At 42.8% G+C, this 17,743-nt stretch overlaps 1 protein-coding gene across 2 annotated transcripts in view; it reads right to left on the bottom strand.

The window, feature by feature from the left end:
• Window positions 1-8,246: 8,246 nt before the first annotated feature.
• Window positions 8,247-17,743, bottom strand: part of DDX46 (DEAD-box helicase 46) — a 37,812-nt gene continuing 28,315 nt past the window's right edge. For both annotated transcript variants that reach the window (XM_066614840.1, XM_066614841.1), the window contains 4 exons: window positions 15,554-15,772; window positions 14,502-14,646; window positions 9,679-9,752; window positions 8,247-8,558 (listed from right to left, as the gene is read on the bottom strand). In XM_066614840.1, the coding sequence (XP_066470937.1) occupies window positions 8,511-8,558; window positions 9,679-9,752; window positions 14,502-14,646; window positions 15,554-15,772 (486 nt within the window). In that variant the 3' untranslated portion in view covers window positions 8,247-8,510. The remainder of the gene's footprint in view (window positions 8,559-9,678; window positions 9,753-14,501; window positions 14,647-15,553; window positions 15,773-17,743) is intronic.

Below are 17,743 nucleotides of genomic sequence, written 5' to 3'. Positions count from 1 at the left end.
AGCAAAAATATCAGAGGCATGAGTCTCTGGGGTGGGGAAAACCTAGCTTAGTAGCATAATGTATGAAAATAATCTAGGTGTCTGAACAGACCACAGGCTGAACATGATCCAGCAGTGTGATGCAGCTGCCAAAGAAAGAAAAACAAACGCTTTGCTAGACTGCATTAACAAAGGCATAGAGTTGGAATCATGAGAATTAATGTTTCCAGTCTGTACTGCACTGATCAGACCTCCCTGCAATGCTGCATCCAGTTTTAGGCACTTCCTTTTAAGAACATTGATTATCTGGAGCAGGTTCGGAGGAGGTTACCTAAGATGATGAGGGGTCTGGAAACCAAGTCCTTTGATCAACAGTTTAAAGACCTTGGTATATTTAGCCTTGAAAAGGTTAAGGTGCGATAAAGCTGCCATCTTCAAGTGCTGAAGGGCTGACACAGAAAAAGGGATGTGCTTGCTTTCTGTGGTTCCGGAGGGCAAGATTAGAATGAGTGGGTTGAAACTCCAGGGAAGCAGATTTAGGCTGGACATCAGAAAGAATTTCCTAATTGTATGGGCTGCCTGGTACTGGGGCAGTCTGCCTAATGCAGCTGTATGCTCTCCCATGTTAGAGGTTTTCAAGCAGGAGCTAGATGTCAGGGCTGCTATAGTTGCCTGCACTGAGCAAGGATGTTGGACTAGATGACCTCCAAAGCTAACATTCTATTATTCTTTGCTCCTTCTCCCAAGTCCTCCCACTCCCTAATTTTTGATAAGGCAGAGGAGAGCTGTATGATGCAGCCAAAACCTCCCTCCTTAAGACCATACCACTGCTGTTTTAACATGGACACATCCTTTGTCAGGTAGCATGATGCCTTTTGTCTCTGAACTTGCAAGACCCATTGCAGACTCTAGAACTGAAAGTAGTTGGAGAAAAAAGTAATAAAAGAATCAAGGTGATCAAAAAATTAGTAGGAGGTGATTAACAGTGATGTTGTCCCTTCACCTATGTTTGTGAAATACTAAATAGTAAGAAGCAGTAGAGATGTTTTCATGCTCTGTAATGATTTTGTTAATTATGTATGAGAGTTCTCTTTCTGCCTTACTGATTTTCATCTCTTGTCTGTAGCCTCCCTAGAAGCCTGCAGTGAAAAGAAAGGCATTGCACCAACTCATACATTAGTAAATATCTCTTATTTTAAAGAATTGCCACTTCTCCCCAAACCAGCCTAATGTATACAGTCTGTATAAAGTTTTGTTTATTGAACCCATTTCACCTCCCTTGTTGTTTCTTATTTACTTGAGAAACAAACTCTGCAAGGCAGAGGCAATGTGTATTTTTCCACCATGTCATCATATTTACAAAATGCAGCTGTGGATGCTGCATTCCTTAGGGACGAACAGCACAGGATGGCAGACTTAACCTATTCATGTCCACTGGTCCCTCAAATAGTAGAAGTGACTTTTTAGCACGCAAATTGGGAGTTGCAGTGTGTCCCCCTTTTGTAAAAAGAAAACATCAGAGAAAAGCTATACAATTCAACATTACATAACATGGCCCTTAGATTGTAAATCTAAAAATCATTTCATTTTAGCATTCTGTGGTGTCCAGATTTTACAAGTGTGTAATTTTCAGATTGCTGGCACAAAAAATTCCTTTTTCCAAAATGAGGCTCTGACACCCTAACAGACCATGTGTGCTTGTGTTAACTTTTTTTTATTTCATGGTGCAGTACTTGCTGCATGTAAACACTACTTTGTGATATACTTGATATTCTAGTTTCCCTTTACCCCACTGTTTTTGCTCCTATTTATACCTGTTCTCTCCAGGAACTCAAAGTGAGGTTGAGGGTTAATACACAGCTGCACAGTAAGTGTCAAGTTTCTTCCCAGCCAAAAGCAACTATGTCCAAACTTTTTGGCAGGAGGGCCACATCATCTCTCTGACACTGTGTCAGGGGCCAGGAAAAAGCAATTAATCAATTAACACCAGCGCAAGCTCCAACAAGTCTCTGGAGGACCAGAGGCTCAATGGAAACTGGGGGCTCCCCACAGGCCAGATTGGGGGTGACCGAAGGCCATAAATGACCCCCAGGCCAGGGTTTGGGCACCCCTGGCCAAAAGCATCACTTACACAATCCACCACCCTTCCTTTCAATATTATATAGATTTCAAAAGTTAGTGGTGAAGAATGGTGTTGATTTACAAGAGTGCTGCCCTGAAAATAAGAAAAGCATGACCAAGAATGAGCTGTCAGTGATTTGAGAAGATGCACAATCATTGTATGTGATATAAACTCATCTCCATTCATATTTAGTGAAATGCAACGTACGTTAACTTTAACCATGAGTATATTTTCATCTGGTGCTTCTATCAAGATCCATTAATAAAAATATGTGATCCACAATTAAGTTACTACCTAAACAATGGCATTTTTTAAATATTTATTTGAGGTTCTGGTATTCCTTCCTCCACAAGTATTCTAAACTATTATGGCCTTAACTTTTGAATCAAGAGTGCGGAGATGGAAGTTCATTCTTCCTCTTCTAAACCAAGGTTAACTAGAAGTCAGGATTTCCTCTACAAAACTGTTACTTTTAAAGAACACAAACTTCTTTAAGCTGATACCATATTTGGAAGAGATCTTGGTTAAGAAAAATAATCATAAGTGCGGCACATTCCTTTTCAGTCATGTGGCTGGCTAATCAAGCAAGTAAATGTAGATGCAGCATTCAGACTCACACTCTTTAATATTTGTAATATACAGTGGTACCTCGCATAACGAATGCCCCACGCAGCGAAAAACCCGCAGAACGAAAGCGGTGTGCGAAGTTTGGTAACTCGCATAACGAATTTTTATATTTTATATAAAATATTTTTATATTTTATAACGCGCTTTATGTGGGGCTGCCCCTGAAGACGGTTCGGAAACTGCAATTAGTGCAGAATGCGGCGGCCCGTGTGGTCACTGGAGCTAGGCAGTTTGACTCTGTCAGCCTGCTTCTCCGGGGGCTACATTGGCTGCCCATTCGTTTCCGGGCCCAATTCAAGGTGCTGGTTTTGACCTTTAAAGCCCTATACTGCTCTGGGCCAAGTTATCTTAGAGATCGCCTACTTCCGTACAATCCGGCTCGTCCTCTCAGGTCATCAGAGAAGGCCTTTTTACAAGTGCCGTCGCCTAAGGAGGTACGTGGGGCGGTGGCAAGAAATAGGCACCAACTTCTCAGTAGTGGCACCAACGTTGTGGAATTCCCTTCCCCTTGACTTGAGAATGGCTCCCTCTCTTGAGACCTTTCGGCAAGGCCTGAAGACCTTGTTGTTTAACCAAGCCTTCTGATGTTATGGCCTTTTAAACATCTTTTATATATCTTTTAGTTGCTTTTTTACAGGCCCGATTCCTAAGAACTGCTGTTTTATGCTTTTTTATTCTGACTCTTCTGACTACTGTTTTTATGGGTTCTGCTAATGTTTTTTAATATGTTTTTATCTGTTTGTGAAATTATGTTTTAATCTGTTTTATATGTTGTTAGCCGCCCTGGGTCCCTTTTTGGGAGAAGGGCGGGATAAAAATAAAGTTTTATTATTATTATTATTATTATTATGACGACTTATGCTTCGCATAACGAATTTTTTTTTTTTTATTGTCCTGGTTTGTCTTAAGGGGGGGGATCTTCATGTCCCTTTATGATCCCGTCCACCCTAGTAAGGGGTGGATCTTCATGTCCCTTTATGATCCCGTCCACCCTAGTAAGGGGCGGATCTTCATGTCAGCTTGCTCCCAGGAAAGTGTGCACAGGATTACAGCCTTCAAACTCCCCACTCAGCATCCCCCCATCACTCATTCACCCTCTCACTGCCCCATTTCCTTCACGTTTCCCTCCATGATCATGGCAAAAGCAAGCAATTGAGTGCAGCTGCTGTGTCCTCCCCAGCTTAGAGCACAATCCTGTGCATGTCTCCTCAGAAGTAAGCCCCATTGTGCTTACTCCCAGGAAAGTGTGCACAGGATTACAGCCTTCAAGCTCCCCACTCAGCATCCTCCCCGTTTTTGAAATCCTCTGTACAGTATGTATGCCTTTAAAGAGCACTTAATAAACACTTTGTAAACCAAATTTGACTTTGTTCTGACTTTTCTTGCCCATAGGAACGCATTAAATTTCAATGCATTCCTATGGGAAAACACGCTTCGCAAAACGAAAAACTCGCATAACGAAAGGACTCGCGGAACGGATTAATTTCGTTATGCGAGGCACCACTGTACTCACATGCAACCAGCATGGGGCATCTGGTTGCCCAGTGGTGAAAGATCATTTCTAGGCCACTTAAAAAGACTATGCTTTGCATAAAAGAAAAATAAGACAAAGGCCCTGTCACCAGCCTTCCAAACCAGGGCAAGACACACAAGGGAAAGGGTTTGGAAGAAAACAATATACAGGTCCAACCTTGTTATACATGGATTTGACTCAACACAAATGGTCACTGCAAATGAGAAGGAATGTGCTGATCCCTAGAGAAGGGGAAAAAATTCATCCCTTTAAAAATCAGTTTAAAAGAGACTGCTTTTTACTTTTGTAGAGAAACAAGTCATGCAATCAATTACAGGTATAACCTAATTATCCAAATTTTGGGGGGGGGGGGAATTCACAGATTTTTCTATCTCAACACTGATGAGAAGTACCCTTTAAATTGAAGGAAAGCAGTTGTTTAATAGCGCGAGAGAGAGGGCAGCCGGCTGACAATCCATCTGTCATTTTCTCTCCAGGCTTCACTCCTCCCTTCCCCCTGAGCATGTGAAAGAAGGCCAAATGGCAGTGATTATCACCTCTTCCATTCTTTCCCCCTTACTGGTGCTCCTGGTAAAGGGAGGGATTGCTGCCTCCTAGTGAAGCCTAAGCGCCTGGAGAGAGACCGACTGCCTCTGTGTGTATTACAAAAGGTCAGCAAGGCTGTTTTTAAATCAAATTTTTAAATTGATTTGCTTTAGTGCACTTTTTGTCATCCACTTGAGTTTGGGGAACTAAACCCTTACAAATAACGAGACTCAACCTGTATGTGCAAAATCAGTTGAAAAAGGCCAGTGAAAAAGACAACTTTTAATCAGGCATTATTTATGCCAATAAATGTTTTTGATTTGATTTGAATCAGGCGTTCAGGTGCATTGATTTAAAGAGCAGCAAGGTGCCTGGAGGTTGAGTTCCAATAGTTCAGAACAGCAAGATAAACAGGAGGAGTCAAGGAACAGTGTAATATTGGATTTACAGAGAACAAGGATACCAGAAAAGCAAGAAGTGTGAAGGACTGGAAACAAAGGAAAGATCAGATAAATAAGTGGTAGCAATATAATTAAGACATTTTAAATTTAATAAAAGATTATGGCTGCAATCCTATACACATTTACCTGGAAGTAAGGGCCCTATCTAACTTTCCAGCACCAATGCAGCAGTAATATAGCATCAAGGTAAGGGAACAAATATTCCCTTACATTGAGGAGGCCTCAGTGACTGCCACCTCTCCACCACAGAGTATAGTGCATGCCCCATTGGCACAGCTGCATCAATACTGGAAAGCTGGATAGGATTGGGCCTTAAATTCCATTGAGTTCGATGAAACTTACAGTTCTTCTGCATAGACATGCATAAGATTGTGCTGTAAACAGAATAAGAGAAAAGAAAGATGTTCCATTAAAAAAATAAATAGTATTTTTATTGTGACAAATTCCTCAGCTTACAAAATTTATTCTACTCAAGGTAGAGAAAAAAAATCTTGACAGAAAAGACAAAAGGAGTGTTGAATCTGTCAGTGCACAAAATAATAAAATTTTAAAATTGAGGGCAAATTTTAAATATTAAAACAACTAAGAGCCCAATCCACGGTTTTGTGCCGCCGCGCGCTGTCGCAAACGCACCATAAGGTACGTTTGCGAGCCTCACCGCTGGGCTACCGCCTGTGCTAGCCCAGCACCATGTGGTCGCCCGGCCTTCGTGGCTCGGTGATCTCACAGCCCACCAAGCCACAGCACAGTAAGTGGGGCAGGGAGGGGTGTTCCGGAGAGGCCAGCGGGGGGCAGAGAGAGGGGCGGGCAGGAGGCGTACGGGGGGAGGGAGGGAGGCAGGTCCGTGGAGCTCTGCTCCACCTGATCCAAGACATTAATGGAGGGCTCGGCTCCCTTCACGAATGCCTTTATCGCCAACCTTTTGGTCGGTGGTGAATTGAGTAGCCCCACTGCGGGGCTGCTTACCTTACCCGGGAGAAGGGGAATTAAAGTCCCCTTCTCCAGAGGCGCTGCCCGCAGTAGCCCAGGGCGCACAGGATCTGGCAGCAGCTGTTCTTGGTGCCGCTGAGGATTGGACTGTAAGTTGGGTGTCAAACTCTTAGTTTTTATGCATAGCCAAATTATACAGGTTACTATCTGCATGGACAAAACTAATCTACAATTAATGTAGATTATCTTACTGCTGCATAAATACATATACTGTACTTTGTTTTATGTATGAGTTGGCTGAATGAGTCAGGAAAATATAACATCTTTCTCAAGGTAACAAAGTTACACGCAGCATTAATTTCTAGACTTAGAATGGTAGTTCGCATGATTGCTCATTAGAAGGTCTCTTTTATCCAACAGATATTTTAAAAATCTGAGAAAACTGCTTACTGAGTTGAAATACCAATATCAGATATTTTATGTCTAATAAGCAGGTCAAAACCCTTAGTTTAAAAAAATGTTCAGAAAAGAAATACACAGTGACTTTTTATTTTATGACAAATTTAGAAAACATGTATATAGTGAGATTGCTCTTTACAAAGACCTTGCAGTCATTCTAAAACAGAAAATTAAAGGTAAGATAAGACTTCAGTTTATCCTACAATGAAATGTAACCATCATCATATCTTCCTCAAGTAGCTGTTAACAGAATATATTTCAAAATAAAATCATGCTCTTCTGCCTGTGAATTCTTAGGTTTCTTGAAAGTGTTTTAGATTCAAATGGCCCAGCAATCCCACTGCATGGCAAAAGAACATTGTCCAAATGTAAAATATAAACTAGCACAGAATATGTAAGGTAGTCTAACAAGTAATTGTAGGAAGTTCCAACACACTTAGATGCAACTTTATAGTTGGGGGGGAAAAAATGACGTAACTGAAAATAACCTAAATGCCCAAAGAAACAAGAAGTGTATGGAAGGGGGCTTTTGCGCTCCCATAAGATGTCCCTCTCCAGTTGCAACACAATTTGCACCCCCCAGCAGCCCCATGCAGTACTGTTTCCATGCTGTTTCCATCCTGATCCTCAGGAGTAGCTTTTTTGAGAGGTACAAGGGTCTGTAGTAGTGGAAGGGATGGGCTGACCCCTTCTGTGAGCCTCCTTATGGTTGTTTGGATCCAACACATTAAATTTAGACCGTGATTTATTTAGTGCAGTGTACTTCTAAAATGTACTAATACTAGTTTTTACCACTCACACCTTTCCACCAGATGTTTTAGAAAAACCTTCTCAGTTCTGTCACTGCCATCGTTTGCATATTAGTGATGGAATAATATCAACATTAAAACTACAAGTTCTTGTGAATTTGCAAGAGAAAACACGGGGGAAGATGAGACAATGGGAAATTTTCAGGTTGAAATCAGAAATCAATAGGACTGACTTCCCCATTAGCATATGCAGGAGAGGGTAAAAAATAGGCTGCTATCTTCCAGTGCAGTAACAACCAACACTGGACATGATTGATGAACTATTTGCTTTGCCTTTAAGCGAACACTGCAAAGCAGTCCTTGTGGGAAAAATAAGATAATATATACACACACTATGAACTTGACTAATTCTGTACTTCCCTTACAGAAAAGGTTTCTTGCATTATGGAAGTGCAATTTCTTTTCTCATTAAATAATACATTCATATTATTTAGCTAAAATCCTAAAGACATTTATAGAAAGCTACGCTGAGTCTTCCAAAGGTCATTTTGCAGAAAAATATAAAGACAGAAATGTGGCTATCTACACCCTTCGAAGCAAAGACCATCAAGACCAAGTCTTCAGAGTTTATACTTCATTTGTATGGTTTTAGAAGATCACAAGGATTTTGCTGAGAATTTTTATACTGGTGGGAAAGGAGACAGAGAGTGGAATTTCTTCTAACAGATACGGAAGGAAAATTGAGCTTTAGTTTTAAAGCATTTGTTTCATTACTCCAAAATGTGAGTCTGGAAGTGCTATAACAACTTCCAACCCCTAATTAAAATTTTTCAAAGTGAGGTTATGCTGCAGTCTTCCAGGAAAGTTACAACTCATTTTATTCAATATATTTAAAATGGAAAGCATACAAATTAATTCACATGCCCTACCTGAACTGTTGTTCTCTGCACAGAAAAACAAAGATTCCCTGACAAACTGATTTTGATCTTTTAAAAAAATCCACCATGACAATATTTAAAAGAAAACAAATCTTAATTTACAATAGCAGTGTAAACAGCAAAGATAAACAGAAACCACAAAGTTTCACAAATGAGCCAACTGGCAGACAGAACTACTCCAAATATTTATAAAACTTTGTATCTTCCTTTGTTGGTTGGTTGGTATGAATTTTGCTGCAAGAGAAAAAAGGATTATGCAGTTAGTCAAACATATGTGATGATGTACTTAGTAAACTAAACGACTATAGAAACCACAGCAAAAGAGCACTGAAGTGTAGTTAAGTAGGGGTGTTTAACAGTAAAAGATACATAATGGAAAGCTAAATAAAGCATTGGATTCCGTGAGCCTAAGAATCAGAAGTGAGCACATCATGGGATAAACAAAGAACCCCAGTGTCACTAACTGAACTACTGTTGATACTGTGAACAAGAAAGAAGTACAACAGTAAGTAGAAAACTGCAATTAACATTTACAGGCGTGCCCCTTTATCTGCAGGAGTACTGTTCTGGAACCCCCCACAGATAGCTGAAACTGCTGAAACAGGCAAACCTCCGGAGGGGCTTCTGTTTTCAGCAGAGGCTAAGGGTATCCGTCCCCAGCCCCTGCTGAGCTCAGACTAAACTCAGGAAGAGAAAAAAATGCAACTTCTGGTTTCACAGAGAAACTGGAAATGATGTTTTTAAATGGCATTGGGAGGCCTGTGGAAGCCCTCCTAGGTTTCCCAAAAATGACACTTCCGAGGGATGGAAATGTTCCCCCTTGCCTTCTGAGGGGGTGTGCACTGGGGGCCCCTTCACTTGATCAGCAAAGTAAATCCGTAGATACAAGATCCACGGATATGGGGCCCCGTTTTTTAACTGAAGAATGCAAGTGTTCTACTTAAAGAAACAAAAACATTCTACCTGCTTCAAGGGGAAGATAAAAGAAATGTACAAGACATGAATCAACTTGTGAGAGCGTATAGTTTCCACTACAAGCAAAAGGTGCATGTATCTCCTCCCTCCACCCCAAGTTACTCATTGTGGAAAGAAAATCAAACATATTTGTTAAATCCTTTAAAAGAAGTTTTCTACTGCAGAAGCCAGTTGCTTCTCTCTATTTGTTACTAAAAAAGACCAGTCCAAAGTAGTGGAGCAGTTAGTCCACTATTTCTAGAAAGAAATCCAGTCTTTCTAGATTTGCAGTATTAAGTATGGGTAGCTTTATAATGTTACTGTGGATTTTGTCATGTTGTGAAATATTTGAAGTCTAAAGATTATGAAAAGCCATGCATAGTAATAATATTTTACCTACCAATCTAATGAGTTCTTCTTTGATAAGCCTGGTGATTTCTGCTTTTGCTTTCTGCACAGCCAATTCATTGGCACCTGGAAGAAGTAACAAAAAAAATCCCATTTAAATATTTTACCAACATAGTACAGTGTTGAAGCAAACAACTATTGATGTCTAGCTTCGCCAGCCTCTGCACAGGTACAGTCATGCCTGACTCGGTGATGGCATTGCTGAAACAGGTTATAGAAGCTGCTCAGGGAAAACTGACTTGGCAATAATGTAAGTCGCTATCTTGTTGCTGGATTTTGCCAGTAATGTAAGTAGCAGCCCCATCACTATGATGTGGGGATGCTCTAAATCCAGGGATCATCAAGGGTGAGATAGTGCCTCCTGGTATTCAATAACATCCAGCATAGTTGATAATTCAGTACCACCCAAGTCCCAAAGGTGTCAGATTCTCAGAAGTCTACTGTACTTTTTTTAAAACTAGAAAGAAACAGAATGAACAATGACATCACCAAGCTGTCAGACAGACAGAAGACAGAGAGGTAAACTCTGATTTGTTTTAAAACAGGAGATCAACACATTTCTACCTGCCCCCTCCCTTTTCCCCAAAGCTAGACAAGTCCTTCCCCCCTTCTCACCTAAACAGCTACAAAAATTGCCAGTTCCTTTTGGAAACACAAGTTAACATCTATGCTGCTTAGTGAAACTTTTTATTAGAGTGCAAACTGACCAAAGGCAGTGGGAAAGGTTGCTTCTAGCTCAAGCACTACATGCAGCTTTAGTAGCTGGGCCAGCAGAGCCAAGCCAACAGCTGCTGGGGAATTCTGTGATTGGTATCGATCCCTAGAAGCAACAGATGAGAAGGCAAACCAATAAGTAAGGCTGGGCTGAGAATGCCTTCAATGGAACAAGTGAGGAAACAGGGTGTACCTATAATTAGGCTGAGAACCAATGGCTTGCTTAACTGGCAAATCTGGACAGGCACAATAGAAGCAACCCTGGTGTGCAAACATAGATAAGATTGGAGTTTTGACCCTGGTCATTTACAAGTTAATCTTGTTGTCATCTGTCTTTGGAAAAACATCACAAAGATCTTTAGAAGGGCCAAGAAATTGGCTGCCAAGACAGAGGCTGATAGGCTAACGGCAGGCTAAGAGCACAAGATGCGCTCTTGGGCTAGTGCAAGTCTGGGTGCCAGCCTGAAGGTGTCACAAGTGTTGTAAGGCACTTTTATGCCACCGAAGGAGACCAAATTGCTTAAAGTGGGCTGACAGAGGAATAGGCTTCAAATCTGACTGCATTCTGACTGCTTGAACTGTCCAGACTTCGGCTACGTAATAGCCACTGGAACTGAACTCCTCCTCCTTGAGGGTTATCAATAGATACATCAAAGAGCTGGTGTAGTATAGTGGCTCTAAGATTGAACTACAAAATCAGGACTTCCCCAGTTCAGATTTTAGCTCTACCATGAACTAACCAGGTGGCCTGAGGCAAGCCACTCCCTTTCAGCCTCCGTTTTCCCCAGCAGCAACAGGGGCATCTTAATACTTACTTTACAGGAATATTATAAGGCCAGCATTATAAGGTATAATATATGTGAAGTGCTTTGCACACTCTGAAAATGCTATAAAAATCTTGAAGTATTATTGGCCATAATAACTCACTGGGGGAAGTGAGTTTGGTACTAGCATTTTAAATTGTGCAGAAGCTGCAGCAGCTCATCTTTTTATTATTATTATTATTAACCACTACTACTACTACTACTACAAACTACATGAAACACACAGCCCAATCCTGAGCTGCCAGGAGCTCCCAGACCCAGCAGCTCCACAGAGGGGTCCTGCCGGATCCTGCACCTCCCCCACTGCTGCGGAGGCTCCTCGGGAGAAGGGGATGTTCGTCCTCTTCCCCCAAGTAAGGGAAGCAGCCCCGCAATGGGGCTACTCACTTTAGTGGTGACAAAAAGGTCGGTGCTAAAGTAAAGGCGCTTGTGCAGGGCGAGCAGCCCTGCATGAGCGCCTTGGATCCTGCAGAGCTCAGGTCTGCGGATCTGACTCTCTTCCTCCCCGACACGCCTCCCCCCTCCCTGGAACGCCTCCCCCATGCCCCTGGCCACGCCCCCGCCTCCCGTTTCACAGCCCAGCAGTCCGGGGGACCACGGAGGTGCAGAACCCGGGCGACCGCCGCATGCTAGCCCAGCACCAGCCTACGCTGGGCTAGTCCGGCGGGAGCCCAGCAGTGAGCCCCGCAAACGTGACTTATGGCACGTTTGCGACTGAGGTCCGCGGCGCGAAGCCATGCCATGGACCTCAGGATTGGGCTCACAGTTGTTAACTGGTGTTGAGCAATTAATACAAGTTTCAGCTCAAGACCTAAGTATCAACTAGATATCAGCACAGTATGTACGATGTTCCTAAAAGCACCATTTTTGGCAGTTCTGATGGTGTTATTTCAGTAAGCTGCAGTTGTTTAGTAGTTTGCAAAACATATCAAGATTGTTCCAAGGGCTCCATGCCAATGGGGACCACTTTGGTATGTTTTGTCCATGTTCGTGTGTTTTCAACGGCCAAGACTGTATTTTATCATTTTTTTAGTTCTTTTTCATTGACGCTAGCATGTCTAGGCATTGCAATATCAACTAGCCAGACGTTTCTATTTTCTATTATCGTCATATCAGGTGTATTATGTTCAAGGTGTCAGTCCGCTTGAATTTTAAAGTCCCTAAAGATCTTGATTTGTTCATTCTCCAACACCTTTTCAACCTGATGCTCCTAAACATTTTTTGAGGCTGGCAAATTATACTTTTTCCATAATAACCAGTAGATTAATTTTGCAATTCTATTGTGGCAAAATTATTATTATTCCCTTCCTTCTCAGTGCAGTTGGGGGGAAGGGCTTTGATCACAACGGTTTTTGGCTAGTCCTGGGGTCGGCAACCTGTGTTTTTAGAGCCGCATGCGGCTCTTGCAGCCGTCTGCTGCGACTCCCAAGTGGGGGCTGGAAGCGGGGCGCCTTCCCCGCAGCCGCCGCCCAGCCAGCCCAGCCCCGAGGGCGCCTCTCTCTGGCGCGATGTGCTCCGGGCGCTGGCTGCTGGTGAGTGCAGGGCCGGGGCGCCACCCTCACCCACAGCAGCTCCTTCGGCAGGCAGGGGCAGCGGCGCTCTCCCGCACCTGCTCTCCACGCCCCACTGCGAGCAGGCACTGCGGGACAGGGCCACTGGTGGCAGGCGCGGGGGGCGCTTTGCAGGGACCCCTGTGGCTGGGCAGGGAGAGCTGGTGGCGCATGGGCTCAGCGGGGAAGGGCGGGTGAAAGTGGGTGAAAGTGGCAAAGGGGGTGACAGAGCACCTCTCTGTCACCCCCTTTGCTAAACTAATTACTATGTGAAAATACAAAGGCATTTGCGAGGCAGATAAGCTGCGCTCCGAAGCCTCCTCTGACCCCTCCCCGCAACTTGGAGTGCTCAGCCCGAGGTGCACATGCACCTCCCCTACGCCCAAGCTGGGCTCTTCTCATCCTGGCGCCATCCCGTCCCCCCCCCCCGCCACAGAGCAGGCAGGGGTATCCTTCGGCTCCATCCCTCTGAGTCTGGCAGGCTTCGTGACGCCCTTTGCCTTAATGTTGCCCCCCCCCACTGCAGAAGAGATGGGGTGACTGACCCTGGAGCTCTCTGGAGTGCGCCTGCAGGGAGTGGAGACTGCCAAAGCACCCTGACTGGGCACACTGCGCAATCCAAGCTCCCTTCCAGCAGCCCGAGGCTGCAATCCTAGCCACACTTTCCTAGGAGTAAACCCCATTGAACTGAATGGGACTTACTTCTGAGTAGGCATGCTTAGGATTGGGATCCGACTCCGGAATCAGCCCCTCTGGCCTTCGTGCGATTTCTCTCCTGGTCAGTGCGCCTGAGCATGGAAATCAGTCCCTCTGAAACCGACAGGGCAGACTTCCCAAAAGAAGTCTGAGGGTGGAGGATGTGATCCTAATACTACACACACTGACTAAGGAGGAAGCCCCATGGATCAGAGAGGCGCTAACTTCTGAGTAAGTCTGCATAAGTCTTCCCATTGCTTCGATTCAACGCAAAGCAGCATCTGTCGGTTTTTTTCCCCTCCCCTGACTCCACTTTGGAGTCAAACAAAATCCCATTGATTTTAACACACTATAGTTTTTTTTATACATAGCATAAAGGTAAAAAAAAACTATACATGCAGTGTTATTTTCATTTTAGATGTCAAGAGGGTTTTGTGGCTCCTGTGGTTTTCTTTTCTCCGGAAAACGGGTCCAAATGGCTCTTTGAATGTTCAAGGTTGCCTACCCCGGGCTAGTCTGTTGGTCACAGAAAATTCCTAACCATGCTATCCGCTGACACTGGATTTGCTCATCACACAAATCGAGTAATACATCAACTACCCCAAAACAGCAGATTTTCCACAACTTGCTGCAGAAGTTCTCTTCTGAGCCAGCCCTCACTTGTGTCCAACAAATGAACCAGGCAGTTAATTACTACAACAAATGTAAGATAAGCATTCCTTCCATTCCACTGAGACCACAAACACGTATTTGCCCACTGCTTCAAATCTTCCAGAACAAGGTAGGAGACTTTTCACATCCCTTGTACGGAAGCAAAAGAAAGCGCATGTGAAATTTTGTTAGTCAATCTTTTCACAGGCACATAATTCACTGGATTCGTTAGCAAGGCTTGCTGCAATGTTTTAAGCTGAGCATGTGCCAAGCCGCATTTATTTTTCTCCTCTTCCGGATGGCTGTCATAGGTTTTTCTACTACCATTCTAAGATTGTAGGAGGAATATTGTTTTAGTGCAAATGACCAGTAATACTCACTTTCTATAGCCAAGTAAATTTTGCGTTCTCCTTCCTTGGGTTCTTTGCCTGGAGGAAAATATGTTCCTCTGATAGTAATGGCTGCTTCAGAATATTCACTTATTCTGTGCAGTGCTTCCTTCGATGTTACTTTCCACCTAGCAGTCTGCAAAACAGAGGTGGCAAAGAAAAGGAAAAGACAAAAATCAGAAAGATTAAGTAAAACTCTTGAAAGGGTAACTTCACAAACAACTTCATGCATTTCAACTTACATTACCAATTTGTTTATTCTCTTAAACTGTTTGATTAATTTCAAGTTTTCCAAATATAGATTTAATTCATGTATTACATTTCAATACAGACTACAGAATAATATCAGGTGGTGTCTGTAAGTACTTTTTGTGAATTGCAGAGAGAAATACAGTTACCACTCATCTTACATGTAGTTGACTTGTGTGAATTCAACAAATGTTTAAACAGTGAAGGCTAAATATGTGCCTGAGAGTGAGCCTGAGATCAGAGAATGAAGCTGCTGGTCCTTCAGACCGCAATAGTCTCTCATAATTTTTAAACAGTACATGCCTTCCAGATATTTTCCAGGGATTTTCAATGCAATTTTGAACATACATGATTTTAGTCTTACATGCCAACACTGGAACACAACCCTTGTGTAAGATGAAGGGTAGCTCATTTGATAAAATTCAAAGAATTAGTATTGTATGTGATTATATTAACATTCTTTTCTTTTTTTAATGAGACCAAATTATACTGGTCAAAAACATACAAGAGTTATTTACATAGTGCAAGAATATCTTGTACAGTGGTAAAAATTCACATGACAAGAAATAATGTTGTGTAATAGAATTACTAGTCCCGAAAAAAGTCAATAGTCAATTACACAGCTGTGGTAATTTGAGAACAGATGACAAGAAAGGTCCTATGCTACAAAGAAATGCCTTCTCTGTTGGGAGAAAGAAAAAAAGACACCATAATGTATACAAAGATTCTCAACTAACGCATTATGTCATACAACAGCCATAAAAATATGATTAAAGCACAGAAATATTTCTTGCCTGTGGGAAGTCATTGATCTCCAATTCTTCCTCATATCTTTTAAAAGATTCATTTTGTCCCCCTTCTTGTTTCTCCTCCTCTTGTTTCTCTATGGGCACATAATTGAGCTTGGCATTGATCTTCTCAGCCAGTTGCTCAGCAATAGTTTTAGCAGATACAGTTGGAGCTTGAATTGTACCACCTCTCAGGATTGCATTTGTAGCTTGCTGCATCACATCCTAGAATAGGAATTTTTGTAGGAAAAAATATAATTTCAGAAACATACCCCAATATAAGGCCTTATAAGAACCTAGTCAAAACCTGGATTTTTCTGTAACATATATGGGCTCACAGAACACACTAAGCATTATCTGCACAAATGAATGATTATTTCTCTAATTAGGAAGAAAAAAATCAGGTATAGGATCAAGAACTTTCCAAGCAGTTTGGCTTTTTGTGTGTGGCACCAACTCACTACTCATCATCCTACAGCAGTACAGTATAAACATCCACAAAGCAGGGACTCAAGTTCATGCCCAACTGGATCTGAATTCTTTTTTCTTTGCAAAGCAGACATCCATACCATATTACAAAGAGTATTTAGAACTCCCTTAGTTTCAAAAGCCCAAACAACCCTTAGGAACTGGTCACTTGAGGACACTGCAGCTCTTTGCCCTCAATAATGCGAAACCTGCAACACAGCCAAATCTAACTGACTATATGACAGCATCATGTTTCCTTTGCCATCCCTGATTGGTTGCAATCACTTGGAGAAGAGAAAGCCTGGTCTAAAAGAAAAAGGGTTGCCAGGTAGTTGGAGGGAGGGTAACAACAGTTATGAGCTGCTGCGAACAGCAGCAAAAGGATACTCTTGGGAGTGCATTTCGGGGAACTCTGAATTAGTATTGCATTAGCTACTGAATCCTCTCGCATACTCTTTGCAATACACACACAACATACGTGCAGTGGAAATGCAGAAGATATTGCGAGGAGATAGGATATGGTGTCCGCAGTGGCCCTTTGCTCTGGTGAACCTAGGAAACATGGCAGTGGGTGTGCTGCACAGCTGCAGCCATTAGAGGCAATGAGGTCTTCAGGGATAAAAGCAGCACCTGGAGGTTGGAGACTGTGGGTAGTAGGAGGAGAGCTTGGAGAAAGGATGGAGAGAGAACTAAAGTGACTGATTGATTGGTTGATGGACCAATGGACTGGCGGATTGACTCATGGACTAGTTAACTGACTGCCTGGCAAATTACCTGAACAGAGACTGCTGAGTGGTGGACAGCTGAGGGGGCACTGTTGCACCTAGAACAGCTACTGCTTTGAGGACTGAGACGAGGGACCCTGCAGCCCCACAGGCAAGCTACCTACTAGTTACCTTTCCATTGGTGCTTGGGTACAGTGGTAGTTTGGTATGCTGCTAGCCGTGTTTGAGCTAGGGGAAATAATAAGCTTAAAGTGGACATAATTTTCTCCAGAACAAGCTTGGAAAGGGACTTTGATAAAACAACATGCATGGGGTAAAATACAACTTCTGTGCCAGAACTGTGTGAATTTATGCCTCCCCTTTTTTCTGACCAGGAATCTAACTGCCATACCAATTTTCATTTATTGTTCTCTGGAATCAAATCACACTCTGTTGACATTTACGTTTCATCTAAGATTAAGGGGTTAATTCCATTTTTCCTAAGCATATAACGCACAAGTAAATAGGCGCATGGGGAAACTGATTGCAAGTCTAATCCTCATATGTACATACACAGAATGGGGTTGCCAGTGAAAGCAGCTTCTACAAGCACCCCCCCCACACACACTTACAGTGCTCCCTCTGAAATACTGCTTTGCCTTCCTTTTTTCTTCATTAGGGTCCTCCAGGAATAGAGACATTTCCTTCCTCAAGAGAGTCTCATAAGGAAGAAAGAGGAATGTCTCTGTTCCTGTGAGAGTCTTCAAGGAAGGAATGCAGAGCTGCACCACAGAGGGAGATGTGCCAGGAAGAAAGGGGGGGCGGCTTGCCAATGTACTTCAGCAAGTAGCACACTAACTGGCATCCCTGCCCACTTAAGGAAACAGGTGAAGATTCAGGTCATCTGAGTTTGCCACAAAACCGATACATTACACACACTGTAATGGCTGTTTCTAAGAATGCCAATGGTCATTTACACCTCTGCTAATAAAGCACTACCATTCCATAATGTTATCCTTTCCCT

Source organism: Tiliqua scincoides, chromosome 2 (genome assembly GCF_035046505.1).
Source record: "Tiliqua scincoides isolate rTilSci1 chromosome 2, rTilSci1.hap2, whole genome shotgun sequence".
NCBI lineage: Eukaryota > Metazoa > Chordata > Lepidosauria > Squamata > Scincidae > Tiliqua > Tiliqua scincoides.
The sequence above is the reverse complement of the archived record's forward strand: the minus strand, read 5'-3'. Positions and strand labels throughout refer to the sequence as shown.